This window comes from Hyla sarda, chromosome 2 (genome assembly GCF_029499605.1).
Source record: "Hyla sarda isolate aHylSar1 chromosome 2, aHylSar1.hap1, whole genome shotgun sequence".
In the NCBI taxonomy this organism is placed as follows: domain Eukaryota; kingdom Metazoa; phylum Chordata; class Amphibia; order Anura; family Hylidae; genus Hyla; species Hyla sarda.
In genome coordinates this window covers 115,007,397-115,026,606 of record NC_079190.1, presented here as the reverse complement: position 1 = coordinate 115,026,606, position 19,210 = coordinate 115,007,397, and the positions used below count along the sequence as shown (strand labels likewise).

At 42.9% G+C, this 19,210-nt stretch overlaps 1 protein-coding gene across 1 annotated transcript; it reads right to left on the bottom strand.

Moving 5' to 3' along the window:
• Window positions 1–11,808: 11,808 nt before the first annotated feature.
• LOC130355333 (keratin, type II cytoskeletal cochleal-like) lies at window positions 11,809–18,305 on the bottom strand. The gene is made up of 8 exons (XM_056555362.1): window positions 17,877–18,305; window positions 15,242–15,450; window positions 14,289–14,349; window positions 14,120–14,215; window positions 13,835–13,999; window positions 13,052–13,177; window positions 12,435–12,655; window positions 11,809–12,097 (listed from the first exon to the last, which is right to left on the bottom strand). The coding sequence occupies exons 1-8, from the start codon at window positions 18,303–18,305 to the stop codon at window positions 12,034–12,036; spliced, it is 1,371 nt and encodes a 456-aa protein (XP_056411337.1). The 3' UTR covers window positions 11,809–12,033.
• Window positions 18,306–19,210: the final 905 nt, after the last annotated feature.

Here is a 19,210-nt window from a genome sequence, read left to right as displayed (position 1 = left end):
CCGATGACATGACATGTATTGTCCCTGACCGTAGTTACAGCTCCAGACGTCGGCACTGCCGTGCACTTTGCTAGACACCAACAGGCTCAAGGACTGGACCACCTTCTCTTCCACAAAATTGTGCAGGGCTGGTACTATCTTCTTCGCAAAGAAATGACAGCTTGGGACTCTCCACCTCTGCTCGGTACAAGCATCATTTCTCTGAAAGGTGCAGAGTCCACCACTTCAAAAGGGAGAGACTGCAGCACCAGCAACTTGGACAGGAGCACATTCAGCTTTCATGCCATTGGATGAGTGGGTGCATACTGTTGTCTCTCGGATATGGCTTCGCCAATGGATTGCTGGCAGACTGATTGACTTGAGGTAGAAGGAGCATCTGGAGCAACAGAAGATGGGTATGACAACTCCTTTTGGTTGAAGTGGTGGAGCCTTGGCTGCCTGAAACAGGGAGTGGCGTGTCACTGGGTGATGCAGTAGGCTGGACCACCGTATCGCATCCACGATTCTCCCAGGCCGCTTTACGTTGACACTGCATATGTTGACGCAAGGCTGTGGTGCCAACATTAGGACCCTGGCCACGCTTCAACTTCTGCCGACACATATTGCATGTGGCCATGTTAACCTCCCGGGATGCTTGTTGAAAAACTGCCACACCGCTGAGTAATTGATTCTCCCACCAACAGTCCGCACTGATTGACTGCTAGTGCTGCCGACTCCAGGAACCCCTGTTTCACTATCTCCCGGGAAGGTAGGTTGCCACGAAGCAGGTGATATACCCCGGGCACGTTTGGCTCCAGACTTTCCACTTCTGCCACCATGCTGACTGCCAACCATGCTACCACCTTGCTGGCTCAGCTGCTGCCTCACGGCAACCTGCAACCCTCTTCTCCTGATGATGATGATGAAGCCCCTTCTGCACCTGGCTCCCAAGTGCGATCGGCTTCATCATCATCGAGTCTGCACATCACTGATGTCCTCCTAAAGTTCCTAAACAGTGTCTGCTTCAGGAGCCTGAATGTTCGCAACACCACCTCCCACGTCACTCAACTCATCACTTCTTGCCACCTAGTGGAAGAACCGGCGGGTGTCTCCTCCACTTCTTGGCTAGGCAGTAGCTGCTGACTGTGCTCTAGAAGATCGTCCTCACTAAATAGTGGAGCTGAACCCACAGCATAAGATACCTCTGTAGGGGAGGGAACAGCACTACGACAGAGCCAATGGGAGGACAGGGATTGCTCCTGGGCCATGCCAAATGAGGGTTGTAGAGGAACCCACAGATCAGCAGCCAGTCACCCTTGGGATGTCACAGCCCTATATATTCGGCAGCCATTTTCCGTCTTGTCATTTCATTCATAACACTGCAGAGAGATAGGATGGACTTTGCTGTGTATGTGTTACACAGAAAAGCTTTTTGCAGCAGTGTTTCACCTCTTAGTCACCTCAGCCTTCTGTAGGACACAGAACACAGTGCTTTTGCACAGAAATTAATTCTTACTGCAGCGATTAACCCCTCAGTCACTGTGTGCTGCATTGTATTACAGAGAGGGACAGAGAGCTGTGTGTTGCCTCAGCTGCAGAAACGTTTTAACAGGAGGGAGAAATAATTTTTTTAGGTCAAATCTGTCTTTGTTCCACAACAACTGGTCTGCTAGTTATACTAGTCTTTAGACGGTATAATCCATACCCAGTAGTCCATTCCTAATAGTATTTGAGAGAGAGTCTTTTTGTAATTTTGTACACAGTGACTGTGTGATGCAGAATTGTTATGTACTGCTGGTGTTGTGGGAATTTTTTTTTTTTTTGCGCACTGCAGAGCATTTTTCGGCCCTCATAAGTGAATATCACATACGTACATCTAACAAGAAAAAAGCAAAATTGGGCCGTTGGTGGCGCTGGTCCTGATGTAAAGAAAGCTCTGTAGACCCTTCTCAGTGTCTAAACGTGGTTTTATTAGCACAGAAAGCAACGCGTTTCTGGTCCGAACTGGACCCTTCGTCTGGCAGTGTGCATCTAAGTAGTGTACTATTTTGTACCTGTTAATCAGTCAAGGGCCTAGATACTGTGAAAGTCCAGGCAAAAGTACTCACCCACTGGTGTTTTTACTAAGCTACTTTTTTAAGTTTACTGCAGCGCATTTTTCTGCACTCATAAGTGCATACTACATACCTACATCTAAGTAGTGTACTATTTTGTACCTGGTAATCTGTCAAGGGCCTAGATACTGTGAAAGTCCAGGCAAAAGTACTCACCTACTGGTGTTTTTACTCAGATACTTTTTTAAGTTTACTGCAGCACATTTTTCTGCCCTCATAAGTGCATACTACATACCTACATTTAAGTAGTGTACTATTTTGTACCTGTTAAACTGTCAAGGGCCTAAATACTGTGAAAATCCAGGCAAAAGTACTCACTAGCTGGTGTTTTTACTCAGATACTTTTTTCAGTGTGCTGTAGCGCATTTTTCTGCCCTCATAAGTGCATACCAAATACATACATCTAAGTAGTGTTCTATTTTATACTTTTTAAACTGTCAAGGGCCCAGATACTGTGAAAGGACAGTAAAAATACACACCTGCTACTGTTTTAAGCGTAGTGAAGCATATTGTACTCCCCTCATATACACACTAAGTATGTCAGGCAGAGAAGTGCAAGGACATACACAGAGGAGTGGCAGAGCCCTAACTCCATCATGCAGAGGTCGCAGCAGACTAGGGGCGAGTGGCAACAGGAGTCCCAGCGAGAGACCTGAGCTCCCAGTATCAGCTAGCGGTCGTGTCATGGCCAGCAACCCATCTTCCGTTATCGATTGGTTAACACGGTCATCCACAAGTCACAAGTGTTTTCATCACAAGTGACATATGATACCCCCAGTCAACAGTCGGTGGGTTCCTCAGACATGACCCTCAGTTGGCATGGCCCGGGAGCAGTCACTTTCCTCCAATTGCCTCCATTCTATACTGTTCCCTCCCCTAAAGAAGTATCTTATGCTGTGGATTCAGCTCCACTATTCAGTGAGCATGATCTAATATAGGACAGTCAGCAGTTACTGCCCAGCCAAGAAGTGGAGGAGAAATCTGCTGATTCCCCCGCTAGGCGGGTAAGTATTGATGAGGAGAGTGACATGGGAGGCGGTGTTGCCAGCGATCCACGTTGAGGAACCTAAGGAGTACATCAGTGACGTGCACACACTTGTTGATGATGATGAAGCCGATCGCAATTGGGAGCTGGGTGCAGAAGGGGCTTCATTATCATCAGGAGAAGAGAGTTGCAGGTTGCCCGTGAGGCAGCAGCTGAGCCAGCAAGGTGGTAGCATGGTTGGCAGTCAGAATGGTGGCAGAAGTAGTAATTCTGGAGCCATATGTGCCCGGGGGAGACCACCTGCTTTGCGGCAGCCTACCTTCCCGGGAGATAATGGAACAGGGGTTTCTGGAGACGGCGGCAGTAGCAGTCAATTAGTCCGGACTGTTGGTGGGAAAATCAGCTACTCGGCAGTGTGGCAGTTTTTCATCAATCATCCGGAGGAGGTTCACATAGCCACATGCAAGATATGTCAGCAGAAGGTGAAGTGTGGCCAGGGTCCCAATGTTGGCACCACAGCCCTGTGTCAACATATGCTTTGTCACCATAAAGAGGCCTGGGAGAACCGTGGCTCCTATGTAGTGGTCCAGCCTACTGCATCACCCAGTGGCACACTTCTCCCTCTTTCAGCCAGCCAAGGCTCCACCCCATCTGCCGAAAGCAGCTGTGTGTCAAACCCTCCTTCTGTCACTCCAGATGCTCCTGCTCCTCCTACTTTAAGTCAGCCATCCCGCCTACAATCCATGGGCAAAGCCATGTCCAAAATACAACAGTATGCCCTCACCCATTCAATGGCGCAGAAGCTGAATGTGGTCCTGTCTAAGTTGCTGCTGCTACTGTTGCATTCCCTCCCTTATCAAGTGGTGGACTCTGCACCGTTCAGAGAACTGATTCTTTGTGCCGAGCCGAGGGGGAGAGACCCAAGGCAGTATCAGGCCTGCTAAATTTTGTGGAAGAGAAGGTTGGGCAGTCCTTGAGCCTGTCAGTGTGTACCAAAGTGCACGGCAGCACCGACGTCTGGAGCTATATCTATGGTCAGGGACAATACATGTCCTTTACGGCTCACTGGGTGAATGTGGTTCCTGCACAGCCAAAACACCAACTTGGACAGGTCACACTGCTTCCTCCCCCATGCTCTCAGGCTGTTGGTCCTGTGACAGTGTGCGACTCCGCCTCCTCATCCTCCACCGTGTCCTCAGCCTCCACTGCCCAGACAAGTCTCAGTGGCCCTTCAGCATACCATGTGAGCAGGCAACGGCGGTGTCACACTGTTCTTCACATGGTTTGCCTTGGAGATCGGAGTCACACAGGGGAGGAACTGCTAAAAGTATTTTGTAAAGAAATCAGAGCATGGCTTACTCAACGAAAACTGGAAATGGGAACCATGGTGACTGACAACTGGAAGAACATCTTGCATGCACTGCGATTGGCACACATATTCAATGTCTTCAATGACTTCTGGATCTCTACCTTATTGGACGCTCGCTACCGCCACAAAATAGGGGTCTTTTTTACACCCACTGAGACGGAGGACAAACTGACCTACTACAGAGGCATCCTATATAGTCAGTTGGCCGATGCCTATCGGCGCCATCATCCATCCTCTCGCAGGTCTGAATCGGGGGGCCCCGGCGCTCACCTTCCACTGCCAAGGCTGCTGGGGAGGGCTGGGGTGGCAGGAGCAGTACCAGCTCCATCAGTAGCAGCCTGAGTCTCCAGTTGCTAAAAAGTACCTTTCTTCACCCGCCTAGGGAAGCAACTCATCAGCAGCAGGTAGACCTGGACCTGAGCCAGCAGATGGTGGCATACCTTGACATGCCCATGCCAACACACCTTGAAGATCCGCAGCCAAACTTGATTTCTGTCCGCAACTAGCAGAGTTTGCCCTGGAAAAGCTGTCCTGCCCTGCCCTGCCAGTAGTGTGCCATCAGAGCAGATATTTAGTGCAGCGGCGGCCATAGTCACCCCAAGTAGAACTCGTCTGTCCACAAAAAATGTGGAGAGACTGACCTTTGTGAAGATGAATCAGGCATGGATCAGATAGGATTTCTACTCACCAATGCCTGATGCATGAGAGTAGATTGACCATGGTGCCACACCAACACTTCACAAATATGAATTGTGCCAAACAAATTTAAGGCGCTGCTCCCCAGTTACAAACAGTCACCCATTTTCATCATCGGGTACTAGTATTGCCACCCACCGCACCACTCTGTCACCGGGTCACTTTCAGGACTCCTGATGCTGCTGCTGCCACCTCCAGGCTGTCTCATTCAGCAACTATATGGTCTCCTCATGCCTTAGCCACCTCCAGACTGTGCCATTCAGACATTATATGGCATCCTAATGCTTCAGCCAACTCCAGGCTGTGCCATTCAGCCACTATGTGGTCTCTTCTCATGCTTCAACCACCTCCAGGCCTTTCAGCCACTATATGGTATTCTCATGCTTCAGCCAACTCCAGGCTGTGTCATTCAGCCAATATATAGTCTCGTCATGCTGCCAACACCTCCACGCTGTGTTATTCAGCCACTATATGGTCTCCTCATGCTGTCAATACCTCCATGCTGTGTCATTCAGCCACTATATGGTCTCCTCATGCTTCAGCCCCATCCAAGCTGTGTCATTCAGCCACTTTATGGTCTCCTAATGTTGCCAACACCTCCACGCTGTGTCATTTTGTAACTATATGGTGTCCTCATGCTGCCAACACCCCCACGCTGTGTCATTCAGCCACTATAGGGTCTCCTCATACTGATGCCACCTCCAGGCTCTGTCATTGTGCTGCTCTGCAGCAGTGATTCTAATAGCGATGCATGTCATACTGAATAACGTATAATAATGTATTATTTCACCACCCCAGCACACTCCATAAACGTGTTAGAGCAAAGCAAAATGTTCTACATCCCTATTGAGGCTCTCCGTAGGCCAGAAATAGTAGTTTTTAATATAGATTCCCGCAAATAAATTCCAACCGAAAAAATAAACATTTACGGAAAATTTGGCGAATTGGCTGCACCGAACTTTTCAAAAGTTTGCTCATCTCTAAAGTGGATAACCGTGTTAAGCAATCAATGACAGCAGATGGGTTGCTGGTCGAGACACGACCACTAGCTGGTAATAGGAGCTCAGGCCTCTTGCTGCGACTCCTGCTGCGACCTCTGCCTGATTAATTTAGGCCTCTGCCACACTGTGCATGTCCTGGCACTACTCTGCCTGACATATTTAGTGCGTATATGAGAGGAATAGAATACGCTCGCCTAGGCTTAAAACAGTATTTGTCTACAACACCAGTAGGTGTGTACTTTTGCCTGGCCTTTCACAGTTAGTGTTGATTGGCATAGGCCATATTCGAATTCACGAATATTCACGAATATATGGACGAATATTTGTCATATATTCGCTAAATTCGCATATTCGTAATATTTGCGTTTTATTTTCGCATATGCGAAAATTAGCGTATGCGAAAATTAGCATTTACAAAAATGAACATAAGCGAAAATTTGCATATGCACGCCAGTCTCACACAGTAGTATTAGAGCCTTCTTTACACCACACAAGCTGGAAGCAGAGAGGGATGATCACTGTGATGTGTACTGCGATAAAAAAATAATATTTAGTAATTACGAATATATAGTGCTATATTCGAGAATATTCGCGAATATGCGATATTCGCGAATAAAATTTGCATTGCGAATATTCGCGAGCAACACTATTCACAGTATCTAGGCCCTTAAGACTTTAACAGGAATAAAATAGTACACCACTTAGATGTACGCATGTGGTATGCACTTATGAGGAGAAAACAATGCGCTCCACTACGCTTAAAACAATATTTGTCTACAACACTAGCAGGAGTGTACTTTTGGTTTGCCTTTCACAGTATCTAGGCCCTTAAGATTTTAACGGGAACAAAATAGTACACCACTTAGATATATTTATGTGGTATGCATTAATGAGGGGAGGACAATGCGCTCCACTATGCTTAAAACAATATTTGTCTACAACACAAGCAGGTGTGTACTTTTGGCTGGTCTTTCACAGTATCTAGGCCCTTAAGACTTTAACAGGAACAAAATAGTACACCACTTAGATGTATGTATGTGGTATGCAATCTCAATCTCACTCCCTCCCCTATCAGTGCTTTTAGACTGGAATTGGGCTTTAGGTGAATCACTGCTGTCGAAATGCATTTCTGTGCAACACACTCTGCTGTCTGTTCCTCTCTCTCTCTCTGCAATTACGGCTGAAGTGACTGGCCACAAGATGGCTGCCGATTATATAGGGCTGTGACATCACAGGGGTGGCTGGCTGCTGATAGGCTGCATCCTGCATGTGATTCAGGGTCATCCCGCCTACCCACCTTCCCAGGATTCCTTGTCCCATGTCCTCATGGATATCCTTGCCCCATGAATATCGCAGAGATATTCGCATTCATCGCAAATCAAATTTTTCCTGAAATTCGTAACAAATTCAGATTCGTCAGATTTGATTCGCTCATCACATGCAGTATTTTGTGCATATTTGATGCCCAGGATTTGAAGCTGTGTTCAGTCATTTGGTTTACATTGAACTCTACAGCATAAAGGTACCCTAATGGTCTGTGAATAGACCCTAAAGGATTCAACATAACAAAATACTGAAAGGGTCTGAAAACATTCTAAATGCACTGTAACTTTTAAATAACCTGTGCTGTAAGGAGCCTATATCATGTACTGGTGTGCACAAAAGATTCAAAGTAAAGTTATTCCAGTATTGCAAGTTTAGCCACGTGTCTGGAGCAAGTTCTTTTTTTCTCATACATCACGGTTGCGCCAGCCCCAACCAGTTACTTCACCATCTCTGCTGTGGAAAACCCACTTTGGCTTTAACCAGCAGTGGGAAACTCATAGAAGATCTGGACATGTAAATCTACCCTTAAACAAGTTTAGTCTGAGGCTTAGCGTGAGGCTTAGCCTGAATCTAATTTCAAAATGCATCCCAGGGCCCCCAACTTAACATTTTACATTTACAATACTGGTATCTGATGTGGCAGAGTAACTGGGTACAACCGCTACCTTTGCACTTGATATAGCTAAACACTAATAAGTCTTTATGTTTTGAGGATATATTGGTTGAAATTTTCCTTTTAAGTTAAAGGGGTATTCAGTTTTTTTTTTTTACTTTTAACTATGTGCACATTATACAAAGTTATATGGGTTATGCATTTACTTTATTTACAGGTCTGCCACAGGTCGTCCACATTTTCATATTTCTCTGCCCCCCCCCCCCCCCCCATGTTTAGCATTCACAGTGGTATTGATGACTGTTGTCTCGAGCCTTTCCCAGGATCTTGTTCGGCATCCTGACTGGAGGACGTCACATGATCTTGGTAGTCTGCAGACTGTTGGGACTCAGTAAATGCCCACATCATCAGAGCGCTGGCTTGTCAGGGAAGACAAGAAATATCCACCCCCTGTGATCAGCTGTTGTCTCAAGCCAAACAGGATCCTGGGAAAGGCTTGACACAACAGTCATCCAGAGACCGGAGGAATGCTGAAAATGAGGAGACCAGAGAAAGAAGAAAAAGTGAACGATCCGTGGCAGACACATGAATTAAATTATTGCACAACCTACATAACTCTACATAACAGGCAAGTAGATAAAAAATAATAAATCCCAGAATATCCCTTGAAACCTTTTCTTCTTCCAGCAACAAAAAGGCATAGAAAGATTATTTTTTTTTTTTTTTTGCAAACTTAGGTCCTGAGCAGTGTTTCCCAACCAGGGTAACTTCATTTGTTGCAAAACTACAAGTCCTAGGCTTGTCTTTGCTGTGCCTAGGATTGAGTCATGCCTTAAAGGGGTTTTCCCAAAAAAAAGCTAAGTGGGAAAAATGACACATACCACGTACAACCCCTCTTGCTGGCATATAAAGTAGAGACTAGTTTGCAATATGCAGTTCAGCTGAGCATGTTTCACTGTGTCAATAGATGCCCTAAGATGGTCATTACCAAGGGCAACAGGTCAAACCAAAGCAGTCACATGGGGGAAAAGTACTGTTTATTCAGTATATCTCCCAAACAATTATTATTATTATTATTATTATTATTATTTTTAAATGCTTGTACATTGGAAATATGTTTAATTTCATTAACACAAAATTAACACATAATCCATGAGTTTAGACCTATATATTTTAATGGTAAATGTTTATAATATTGTTTGCTAGTCTGCGGCCGGCACTTGGCCATTAGTAAGGGTGTAAGCTGAGGACAATGGAAGGATCCCAACGAACAGTCCATCACTCTGGCGTGTAGTATAAAATAGACTTCTTTATTTAATCCATAGAGGTAAAATCACAAAGGCAGTGCAGATAAAACCAACCGACGTGTTTCATACAACCTTTATCAAGGTAAAGATTATACAAAACGCATCAGTTGGTTTTATCTGCACTGCCTTTGTGATTTTACCTCTATGGATTAAATAAAGAAGTCTATTTTATACTACACTCAGGAGTGATGGACTGTTCGTTGGGATCCTTCCATTGTTGCTCAGCTTAGCTGTCTACGATTGTCCAGTCTGTTAAAGGACATCTGCAGCATTTTAACAATTAGTGTTTGATCGCAGGGGTCCGACCGCTGGGACCCCCCTTCGCGATCTCCTGAATGGTGCCCCCGCATTAGCACTCAGTGAGAGAGCTAATGCACATAGCGTTGACCTAGAGAGGTCGATGGTATGCCCCCTCCATGCCCCCTCCCCATACAGCTCTATGGAGGAGGCATGTCGGCCGCATCGTCACACTGTGGCCGGCATGCCTCTTGCACGGGAGAGCCGCGGCAGAGCCATGGCCCCGTGCAGGAGATTGCGGGGGTTCCCAGCCGTCGGACCCCCCGTGATCAAACACTTATCCCCTAACCTGCGTTTGCTTTCAGCCACAGATGGTCTTTAATGTCTTTTTTTCTTTTACATTTTTTCTGGTCCTATTCTTCCTCAGTCTGAGTTGTCTTATTGAGTGTTTGTTGTTGTGTGTGTTGTTACACTTATCTGATTCCTTCTACAAGACAACTGCTACTCCCTGCAGGACTACATCTTCTATCAGCGACTGACATCTCGGGTAAGTTGCCTTTGTTTTTTTCTTTTTTTCTTTTTGCATGACTGTTGGCGGATCTCACTGTTCTATGATGTTCTATGTTTTTTAATTGAATTGAATTTAAAATGCAGTTTTACGTACTGTAAATGACCTATCGTGAGTTTAGGCCATCAATATGTGGCCAGGGAACCTGGGAACCTCCCAGATTAACAGAATGAGGGGTTTGCTGTGCTCAGTTGAACACTGTGGTACCTGACACAGCAATTTCCAACTATGTGTAATTGTGTATTGCAATTTAAGTGTAGGAAGTGTATCAGACACAACAGCATTTAAGCATTTACGCACGTTGTTGATTCAGTAGTGCAGTAAAGAGGTGCCATTGAGTTCTGAAGGTGGGATCCTTCCTAATCACACAGTGATGATCTATCCTAATATTACACTTCATGTAATGACAATAATAATAATAACAAATATTGACATTGAAAGAATTACAGTTATTGCAGATAAATTATTCTCAGAGCCAAAAAATTTCAGCTAAGCTTCTTTATTGGCAAGCACTCATACAAGTAAAAATGAAAGTAGATTAGTATTAAACTAAAGCAGCGATGGTATAAAGCAGCACTCACACTGACCCAATCTGTGGTACTAGGCCACTTAGACAGCAAGAGGCATAGGCATATAACTGTCAATAATTTTCAGATAATCTCTAGGGTTAAATAATCTATTATAAATTTTTGCTATATCACAATATATCTGTATTAAGATGATCTGTGGTCAGATTTAATATACTAAATAATCCCCTTCCTGTTCATGTATGTACACGTGAATAAAAGGGATATTATATTGGTCTCTAAATACACTGTATAGTCATAGAATGTGGACATCTCTCCATGGCCAAAAAATAAAAAAAACATTTTAGGTGTCCCTGTCATTAAGAAAAAAAAAAAAACATGTCACAGAGACCCCCACCAATCTTTAGAGTGAGGAGGGAGAAGCATGCAATGGTATGCTTCACTGAGACCCCAAACAATCTAAACTTTTGACATGTCAAAAGTTTATGTCTAAAGTTTTTGGAAATGAGGGGCACTTTAATCTTCACGTTTCAAATCCAACCTTATCACTGTCCTATCTGTTCTTTCAATAAACATTTCAATGGGAGGCGCCCTAGGTATCCAAAATGATAACATAAACTTCTCAACCAATACCATTTTGCCATGGGTATTTGCTACCCTGTGGATTTCCTACTTAAGAAAATTACTTCATTATATTTGGCAAGCATGTAATTTGAGAGTACAAGGATTTCAGTAGGATAGATAATTAAAATATGTGATATTTTGGACATTGTTGGGTAATTTGAATTATTTGGGTACATTTTAAGTAGACAAGGGCCATTATACCAGTTACTTACTATCCTTACTTTTGTAGCAGTTTGGGATCTATTTCTAAGGAGCTACTAATGGAATCTAAATTGCTAATAAAAAATATCTGTGAAAGTGACGCTACTCTTTGAAAGGCTACATTGACATGAGAAAACTAGCCTATACTTGTGGTACGTAGGCTAGTTTTCTGATGTAAACTTAAAATAACTGTTACAGTATAAAATCATAACTGCTGAAGCAAACCATAGATAGAGGCTATTGGAATGATTTAAAGCTTGAATATTGCTGTTGACAGCTGATTCACTTCAACAATGGTGTCCATGGCCAGAGTGGTGCTTGGATTTTGAGCTATAGCTGCTGGAGCTGAATCCCCCCTTGTGTTGGTGATGGTGGTGATGTCCACCATGGGTCGAGGATCCTGAATGTTTACCTCCAGTGCTTGAGTGCAGAACAGCTAAAATAGAAAAGGAAATATTTGCATTAACTATCCATATGGCATTTGTATTATACATCAGTGATGTATACTAAAATATACTTACAGACATTCACGTGCCCCTCAGAACACATTCTGGAAAAAAAATGACAATGCAAATTATTGTTGTTATGTGTTACTCATTATAGCCCAGATGTATCAGTCTCAAACTGTATAAGACAAAAATGTGTCTGCTTTGCCCATAACAACCAACAGTTCGACTTTAAGAGTAACAATTCTGTATAATGTGTAATTTCTAATCTTCCCATTAACCAATTATGGCTGTGCAGGTAACAAAATAATAGAAAAACTAGATGTAAAGTATTGAGAAGTTACTTATTTTCCTTTGGTTATGGTTCTCTTTCTGTAATAAAAGCTACATATAAAAGCCAAGTGCTAACATTAGGCTCACTACAAAAAAATCATAGCTTACCTGCTCTCTTCTCCCTCTAGCATCTTCTTATAGGTGGCGATCTCAATATCCAGAGCCAGTTTGACATTCATCAGCTCCTGGTATTCCCTCATCTGGCGAGCCATGTCCTGCTTGGCCTTCTGTAGAGCAGCCTCCAGTTCCACCAGTTTACTCTTGGCATCTCTTACAGCAGCTTCACCACGTTCCTCAGCCTCTGCTATAGCAGATTCCAGAGCTGCACGCTAGGAAGAAAATAAGACATTGCACAATTTTATCGCATTTACTATTCTCGATGAAATGCAAACAGCATCCTTTTTCTTCAAAGTGAACATGACCCTGCTACATTGTATTATATGCAGACTTTATGCATAACAGACTAATATATGAAAAAAAAAACAAATCATTGCTTTTAAAGGGGTACTCCACTGGCCAGCATTCAGAACATGTAATTCCGAACGCTGTGTTGGCGCTGCGCTGGTCGGTCACACCCTTCGTGTCCTCAGGCCACTTGCATTGAGAGGGCATGGCATGACGTCATGAGGGGGGCATGACTGACCCCCGCAGCACGAACACAGTGTTCTGAACTGAATGTTATGAACAATGGCCAGTGGAGTACCCCATTAAATAAGGATCTATACCTGGGATTTAGCACATTCAATTTCTCCCTTGAGTCTCTGAATTGTACGATTCAGTTCAGCTATCTCATTTCTGCTGTTCTCCAGGTCATTGCCATTTCTTCCAGCTGCCGTGCGTAAGTCCTCAAACTATATATAAAAAATTAATGAGAAAAACAAATGCATATGGGTAAATATTATTTTTTCTGAATAACATCTTTTTCTAAGTTTGGAAATTCTAGACTATGTGTGATCAGGGGTCTGACTTTTAGGACTTACACTGATCAGAAGAACAAAGTTCTATGTTTCTATGTTTATTTAGGTGTTGAGGCTCCTCCACCTGTATGGCCATGCCTTGTACTGCAACACAGCTTCACTATCACTAAAACAAAATCTCTCTACTATCATGATTTTGGTCATGTTTCATTCTTTCCAGCATTAGAAAAACATTGCAGTTTGGGTTTGTACTACCATAATTCCTATGCAGCACATCCGCTATATTGGAGTTATGGGAGATATATGAGACTTGTCTTTATTTGTACTCTCAGAATAAATTAAAGTTAATTAAATTGCTGCAGAATATGTTTGCATTTATAGAAATATTATTATTATTATTATTATTATTATTGCTTTACTTCTGGAAAACTATTTTAAAATCTCCCAGCCTTACCTCCACCTAAGGTATTGATTTTGTTTGGTGCAACTTTTACAGCACCCTGAACCTTAACTTTTAGTGTTGGAAGAGTAAATAGTTGGCATCCCTCCTGGTACCCTGCACCCATATTAATCTCCTCACCCTGAACTCACCCTTGACTGGTACATGGCTTCAGCCTCGGCTCTGCTCCTGCGAGCAATCTCTTCATATTGGGCTCTGACCTCAGCGATAATGCTGTTTGTGTCCAGGTCTCGGCTGTTGTCCATTGAGACCACCACTGAGGTGTCTGAGATTTGAGCTTGAAGCTGTGCAATTTCCTAACATTTTAAAGAAATATATTTTTGAAAGGTAAACAGATAAATGTTTTATTGTACTGTACATTTATAGAGCTGTATGGAATATAAATAGATAAAAAATAAATTTAAAAAACTTCTTACAGCATCATATAGAGTCCTTAAGAAGTTGACCTCATCAGTGAGGGAGTCTGCTTTGGCCTGAAGTTCAGCTTTGTTCAAGAAGGCAGCATCTACTTCCTAAGAAAAAAAATATCAAGTATATAACAAATATTACATTTAAATCAGGATAAAATTGATGTGTATCACTTACTTGCTTAACAGAAACAAATTCATTTTCAGCAGCTGTTCTCCTGTTGACCTCTTCTTCATATCTATGAAATAAAATTCCTATAATTTAATGGCTTATTATATAAAATTATACAATTAAGCTCAGAGTTCAATACTATACAGAGATATGGTCTTATTGAAAACATTGACCCCCATCAGTTTTAGCTACCTTGATATTGTTCAGTCTCAATGAGCTCTACAGACTGGGAAAGTGTGTTACCCAGTGGGTGTGACATCATCTGAATCCCTTCTAGGGAGAACTTCCTCCCTCAGACTAGGTTTCCACACAGTTTTTTTCTGGCATTGTTTGAAAAACTGCCACTGCAGTTTTTGAGTCAAAGTCAAAAGTGCATCCAGTAGGAAGAAGAAGTGTATACATTCTTTGAATACACTTCTGGCTTTGACTCAATAACTGCAGTGGCAGTTTTCCAAACAATGCCAGAGAAACACACAGCCTAGGACAGTTCAGTGTGTGATGAGCTGTGATTGGCTGAGACAGCACACACACATCCATCAGCTCTATGCACTTAACTTAGCTTCAGCTTTGCCCAGAAGCTGCAAAAGGGAGCAGAAATATCCATCACAATGTTTAGCATAATATTTAACACTAAGCACTGAAGGCATCCTGATTCCACACCAGTGTTTCCAAAACAGGGTGCCTCTAACTATTGCAAAGCTACAACTTCTAGCAAACTTAGCTTTTAAGCATTAGTATGATGAGACCTGGATAAAGACCTAAGTGTAAAAACATCAAAATATCGCTTTTTCTACCCCTGGAGTGCCATTTTCTATTTTTGCATATTGAAGTTTTTAATGGTGTGTCACAAGCTGCCTGATGTGTCATGGCTATACAGTATTGTAAAATGCTGCAGAATCTGTTGGTGCTATATAAATAAATATTATTTCTATTATTATTATGATTGAGTGAAACAATACCGTCTTTTTAGTTCTTCCACTGTTCCCTCCATGCTGTTTCTTTCTGCTTCCAGACGACCCCTCTCACATTCTAGGTTCTCCAGTTGTCTTCTGAGGTTACTGATAAAAGCCTCAAACAATGGCTCAATCTGACACCGGGCTGTTTTCTGATCTTGTAGAAGAGACCATTTGGTCTCTAACATCTTGTTTTGTTGTTCCAAAAATCGAACCTGTTAAAAACGTTAAATGTAAAAAATAAGAATAAGATGTAACTTAATAAAGAAATAAGAAAAAGCTTAAAAGTTACCTCTCTAAATTAATTGTTTTTACTAGGCAGATAATGCCTGAATAGGTTGCCATTTTCTTTCTCCCTGACGCTCTCTGTGGTACATTTTTATATGCAATAGGAGACAAGGCTTCCTACTCTGTCTCCAAGGCACCGCCTCGAGCAAGAGACCTAGTGTAATGTAATTCTATGGTACTGGATCTTGAGCTGGAGGCAGGTGCTGTGGAGAAGGAGCAGGAGCTTTGTCTCATTGCATAAATGTACACTGCTCAAAAAAATAAATGGAACACTAAGATAACACATATTAGATCTGAATGAATGAACTAATCGTATGAAATACTTTCGTCTTTACATACTTGAATGTGCTGACAACAAAATGACATGGAAGTCTGGATATGGAGTCACACTCGAAATTGAAATGTAAAACAACACTACAGGCTGATCCAACTTTGATGTAATGTCCTTAAAAAAAGTCAAAATGAGGCTCAGTAGTGTGTGTGGCCTCCACGTGCCCGTATGACCTCCCTACAATGCCTGGGCATGCTCCTGATGAGGTGGTGGATGGTCTCCTGAGGGATGTCCTCCCAGACCTGGACTAAAGCATCCGCCAACTCCTGGACTGTCTGTGGTGCAAATTGGTGGATGGAGCGAGACATGATGTCCCAGATGTTCTCAATCGGATTCAGATCTGGGGAATGGTCGGTCCAGTCTATAGCATCAATGACTTCCTCTTGCAGGAACTGCTGACACACTCCAGCCACATGAGGTCTAGCATTGTCTTGCATTAGGAGGAACCCGGGGCCAACCGCACAGGCATTTGGTCTCGCAAGGGGTCTGAGGATCTCATCTCGCTACCTAATGGCAGTCAGGCTACCTCTGGCAAGCATATGGAGGGCTGTGCGGCCCCCCAAAAAATGCCACCCCACACCATTACTGACTCACCGCCAAACCAGTCATGCTGGAGGATGTTGAAGGCAGCAAAATATTCTCCATGGTGTCTCCAGACTGCGTCACATCTGTCACATGTGCTCAGTGTGAACCTGCTTTCATCTGTGAAGAGCACAGGGTGCCAGTGGCGAATTTGCCAATCTTGGCTTTTCTCTGGCAAATGCCAAACATCCTGCACGGTGTTGGGTTGTAAGCAAAACCCTCCACCTGTGGACGTTAGACCCTCATACCACCCTCGTGGAGTCTATTTCTGACCGTTTGAGTGGACACATGCCCATTTATGGCCTGCTGGAGGTCATTTTGCAGGGCTCTGGCAGTGCTCCTCCTGCTCCTTCTTGCACAAAGGCAGAGGTAGCGGTCCTGCTGCTGGGTGGTTGCCCTCCTACGGCCTCCTCCTTATCTTCTGATGTACTGGCCTGTCTTCTGGTAGTGCCTCCATGCTCTGGACACTATGCTAACAGAGACAGCAAACCTTCTTGCCACAGCTCGCATTGATGTGCCATCCTGGATGAGCTGCACTACCTGAGCCAATTGTGTGGGTTGTAGACTCCATCTCATGCTACCACTAGAGTGAGAGCAATGCCATCATTCAAAAGTGACCAAAACATCAGCCAGGAAGCATAGGAACTGAGAAGTAGTCTGTGGTCACCACCTGCAGAACCACTCCTTTATTGGGGTGTCTTGCTAATTGCCTATAATTCCCACCTGTTGTCTGTTCCTTTGCACAACAGCATGTGAAATTGATTGTCAATCAGTGTTGCTTCCTGAGTGGACAGTGTGATTTCACGGAAGTGTGATTGACTTGGAGTTACATTGTGTTGTTTAAGTGTTCCCTTTATTTTTTTGAGCAGTGTATGAGGCAGGGAGCAGGGAGAAGGGCATGAGAAATATTTGGAAATAAAAATTAAGCTTAACCATTAAAAATTAAAAAATGTTTGGCTTCTCAATAAAGATAACCATTATGTAAAGCATTTGACTTAAACAGAAACCATGATCTAGACCAGTGTTTCCTAACTAATGTGCCTCCAGTTGTTCCATATAGACTTTTGTGCCATCAAAAAATGATGTTCAGTTGCCTTCTTGAATAAAATTACTAATGAAAGTTACATTATATATATATATATATATATATATATATATATATATATATATGTATATGCACCATTTTAATGATTCATATTAATGATAAAAATTGTTATGCCATCCATTTACTGAGCCAAACAGTATTGTATAATTTAAGGGATTATCCAGGGTAAGAAAAACAAAGGTGATATTTTCAAAAAATAGCACGACAATGGTCCATTCATTGAAGTGAACAGAGCCAAGTTGTAATACCAAACTCAACCAAAGGACAATTGTGGTGCTGTTTTTGGAAGAAATTAGCTCAGTGTTTATAATTCTGGATAAGTAAAGAATTGTTACCTTGTCGATGAAGGAAGCAAACTTGTTGTTGAGTCCCTTTATCTGATTTTTCTCTTCAGTCCTCACTCTCTGTATGTTTGGGTCAATCTCCAAGTTCATAGGAGCCAGGAGGCCTTGGTTAACAGTAACAGAGGTGATTCCTCCATGGCCAGAGTGTGCTCCAAATCCATGGCCAAGACTACCTATTCCAAACCCAGTTCCATGTCCACTCTTCCCTGACTTAAGATTTGCTAATGAAATTTTGTGTCCCTTGGATTCAATGTTATGGGCACTCTTGCTGCTGAAGCAATGTTGAGCCTTGTGTCCATGCCCTGTGTGTTTAGAAGAATGGGATAAGATGCTGTGAGAGCTGGAGTGTTTGGGTGAAGCTACAGAACAAGAGCTAAAGTGCTTGTGTCCAGAAGAGGCGAGGATGGAGTGATGAGACATGATGGTTCTTCTCACGGAGAATGTCCTATACGGCTGCTCAATCCCCTTTAGTTGGTTGTTACTGTTGTACTGACAGTTGCTTGGCCCTTTTATACTTGAAATGGGTGTAGTCATAGAAATATAGCCTGTCATAAATGCCTGGGATTCTGCCTTGGTGGCATCAGATCCTCCTTGCTTCATAGAAAATAAAACAATCATGAGTTTACAATAAAGCATCCTTTTGAAACTGTTAGAGTGAGATTCAAAGTCAGTGGGTGGATCGTACAAGTAGTAAACTCTTTAATAAGCAATAAAATAATAAACATTTGGTTACTTGGAAGCAAGAAGGATGAACATAATGAGAAATATGGATAGCAAACAAATTATTTTAGATTACCAATTGTCCTTTTAAGAATTTATCTGAAATCTAAAGTGTTTGTCTAGGGATCAGAAACTGTTTTACCTCTTCTGCTCCCTGGCATGCCACTTCCTCTCTGTACTTGCCTTGGAAGTATATCTGTCGAGACCATAGGAAGTAGTCACCAAATCACAATCATCGCATGCAATTGAAACCACTTCTGCATGTGATGGCCAATAGCCACCCAATGTAGCCGATGTTATAGTAACTTCATATAGCTACTGGACATTGCATTCAGACTTGGTTTCACCCGCATATGATGATCACAATATGGTGCTCCTCTGAAAATATATCTCCAAGACAAGAGCAGGGAGGAAGTGGAGTGCCAATCTATCCAAACTTTGTGATATTTGATTGACTTTGCAATAGGACCCTTAACTTCTTTGTTCGCAGATCAAAGGTTGTCAGAACAGAACTACTGTAACTTACAAATAGAGAAACAGAGATGTGGAGAGTGGGCTTGCAGAATCAAAAGGTACAGTAACAACCTGTTAGTTTTTATATTATG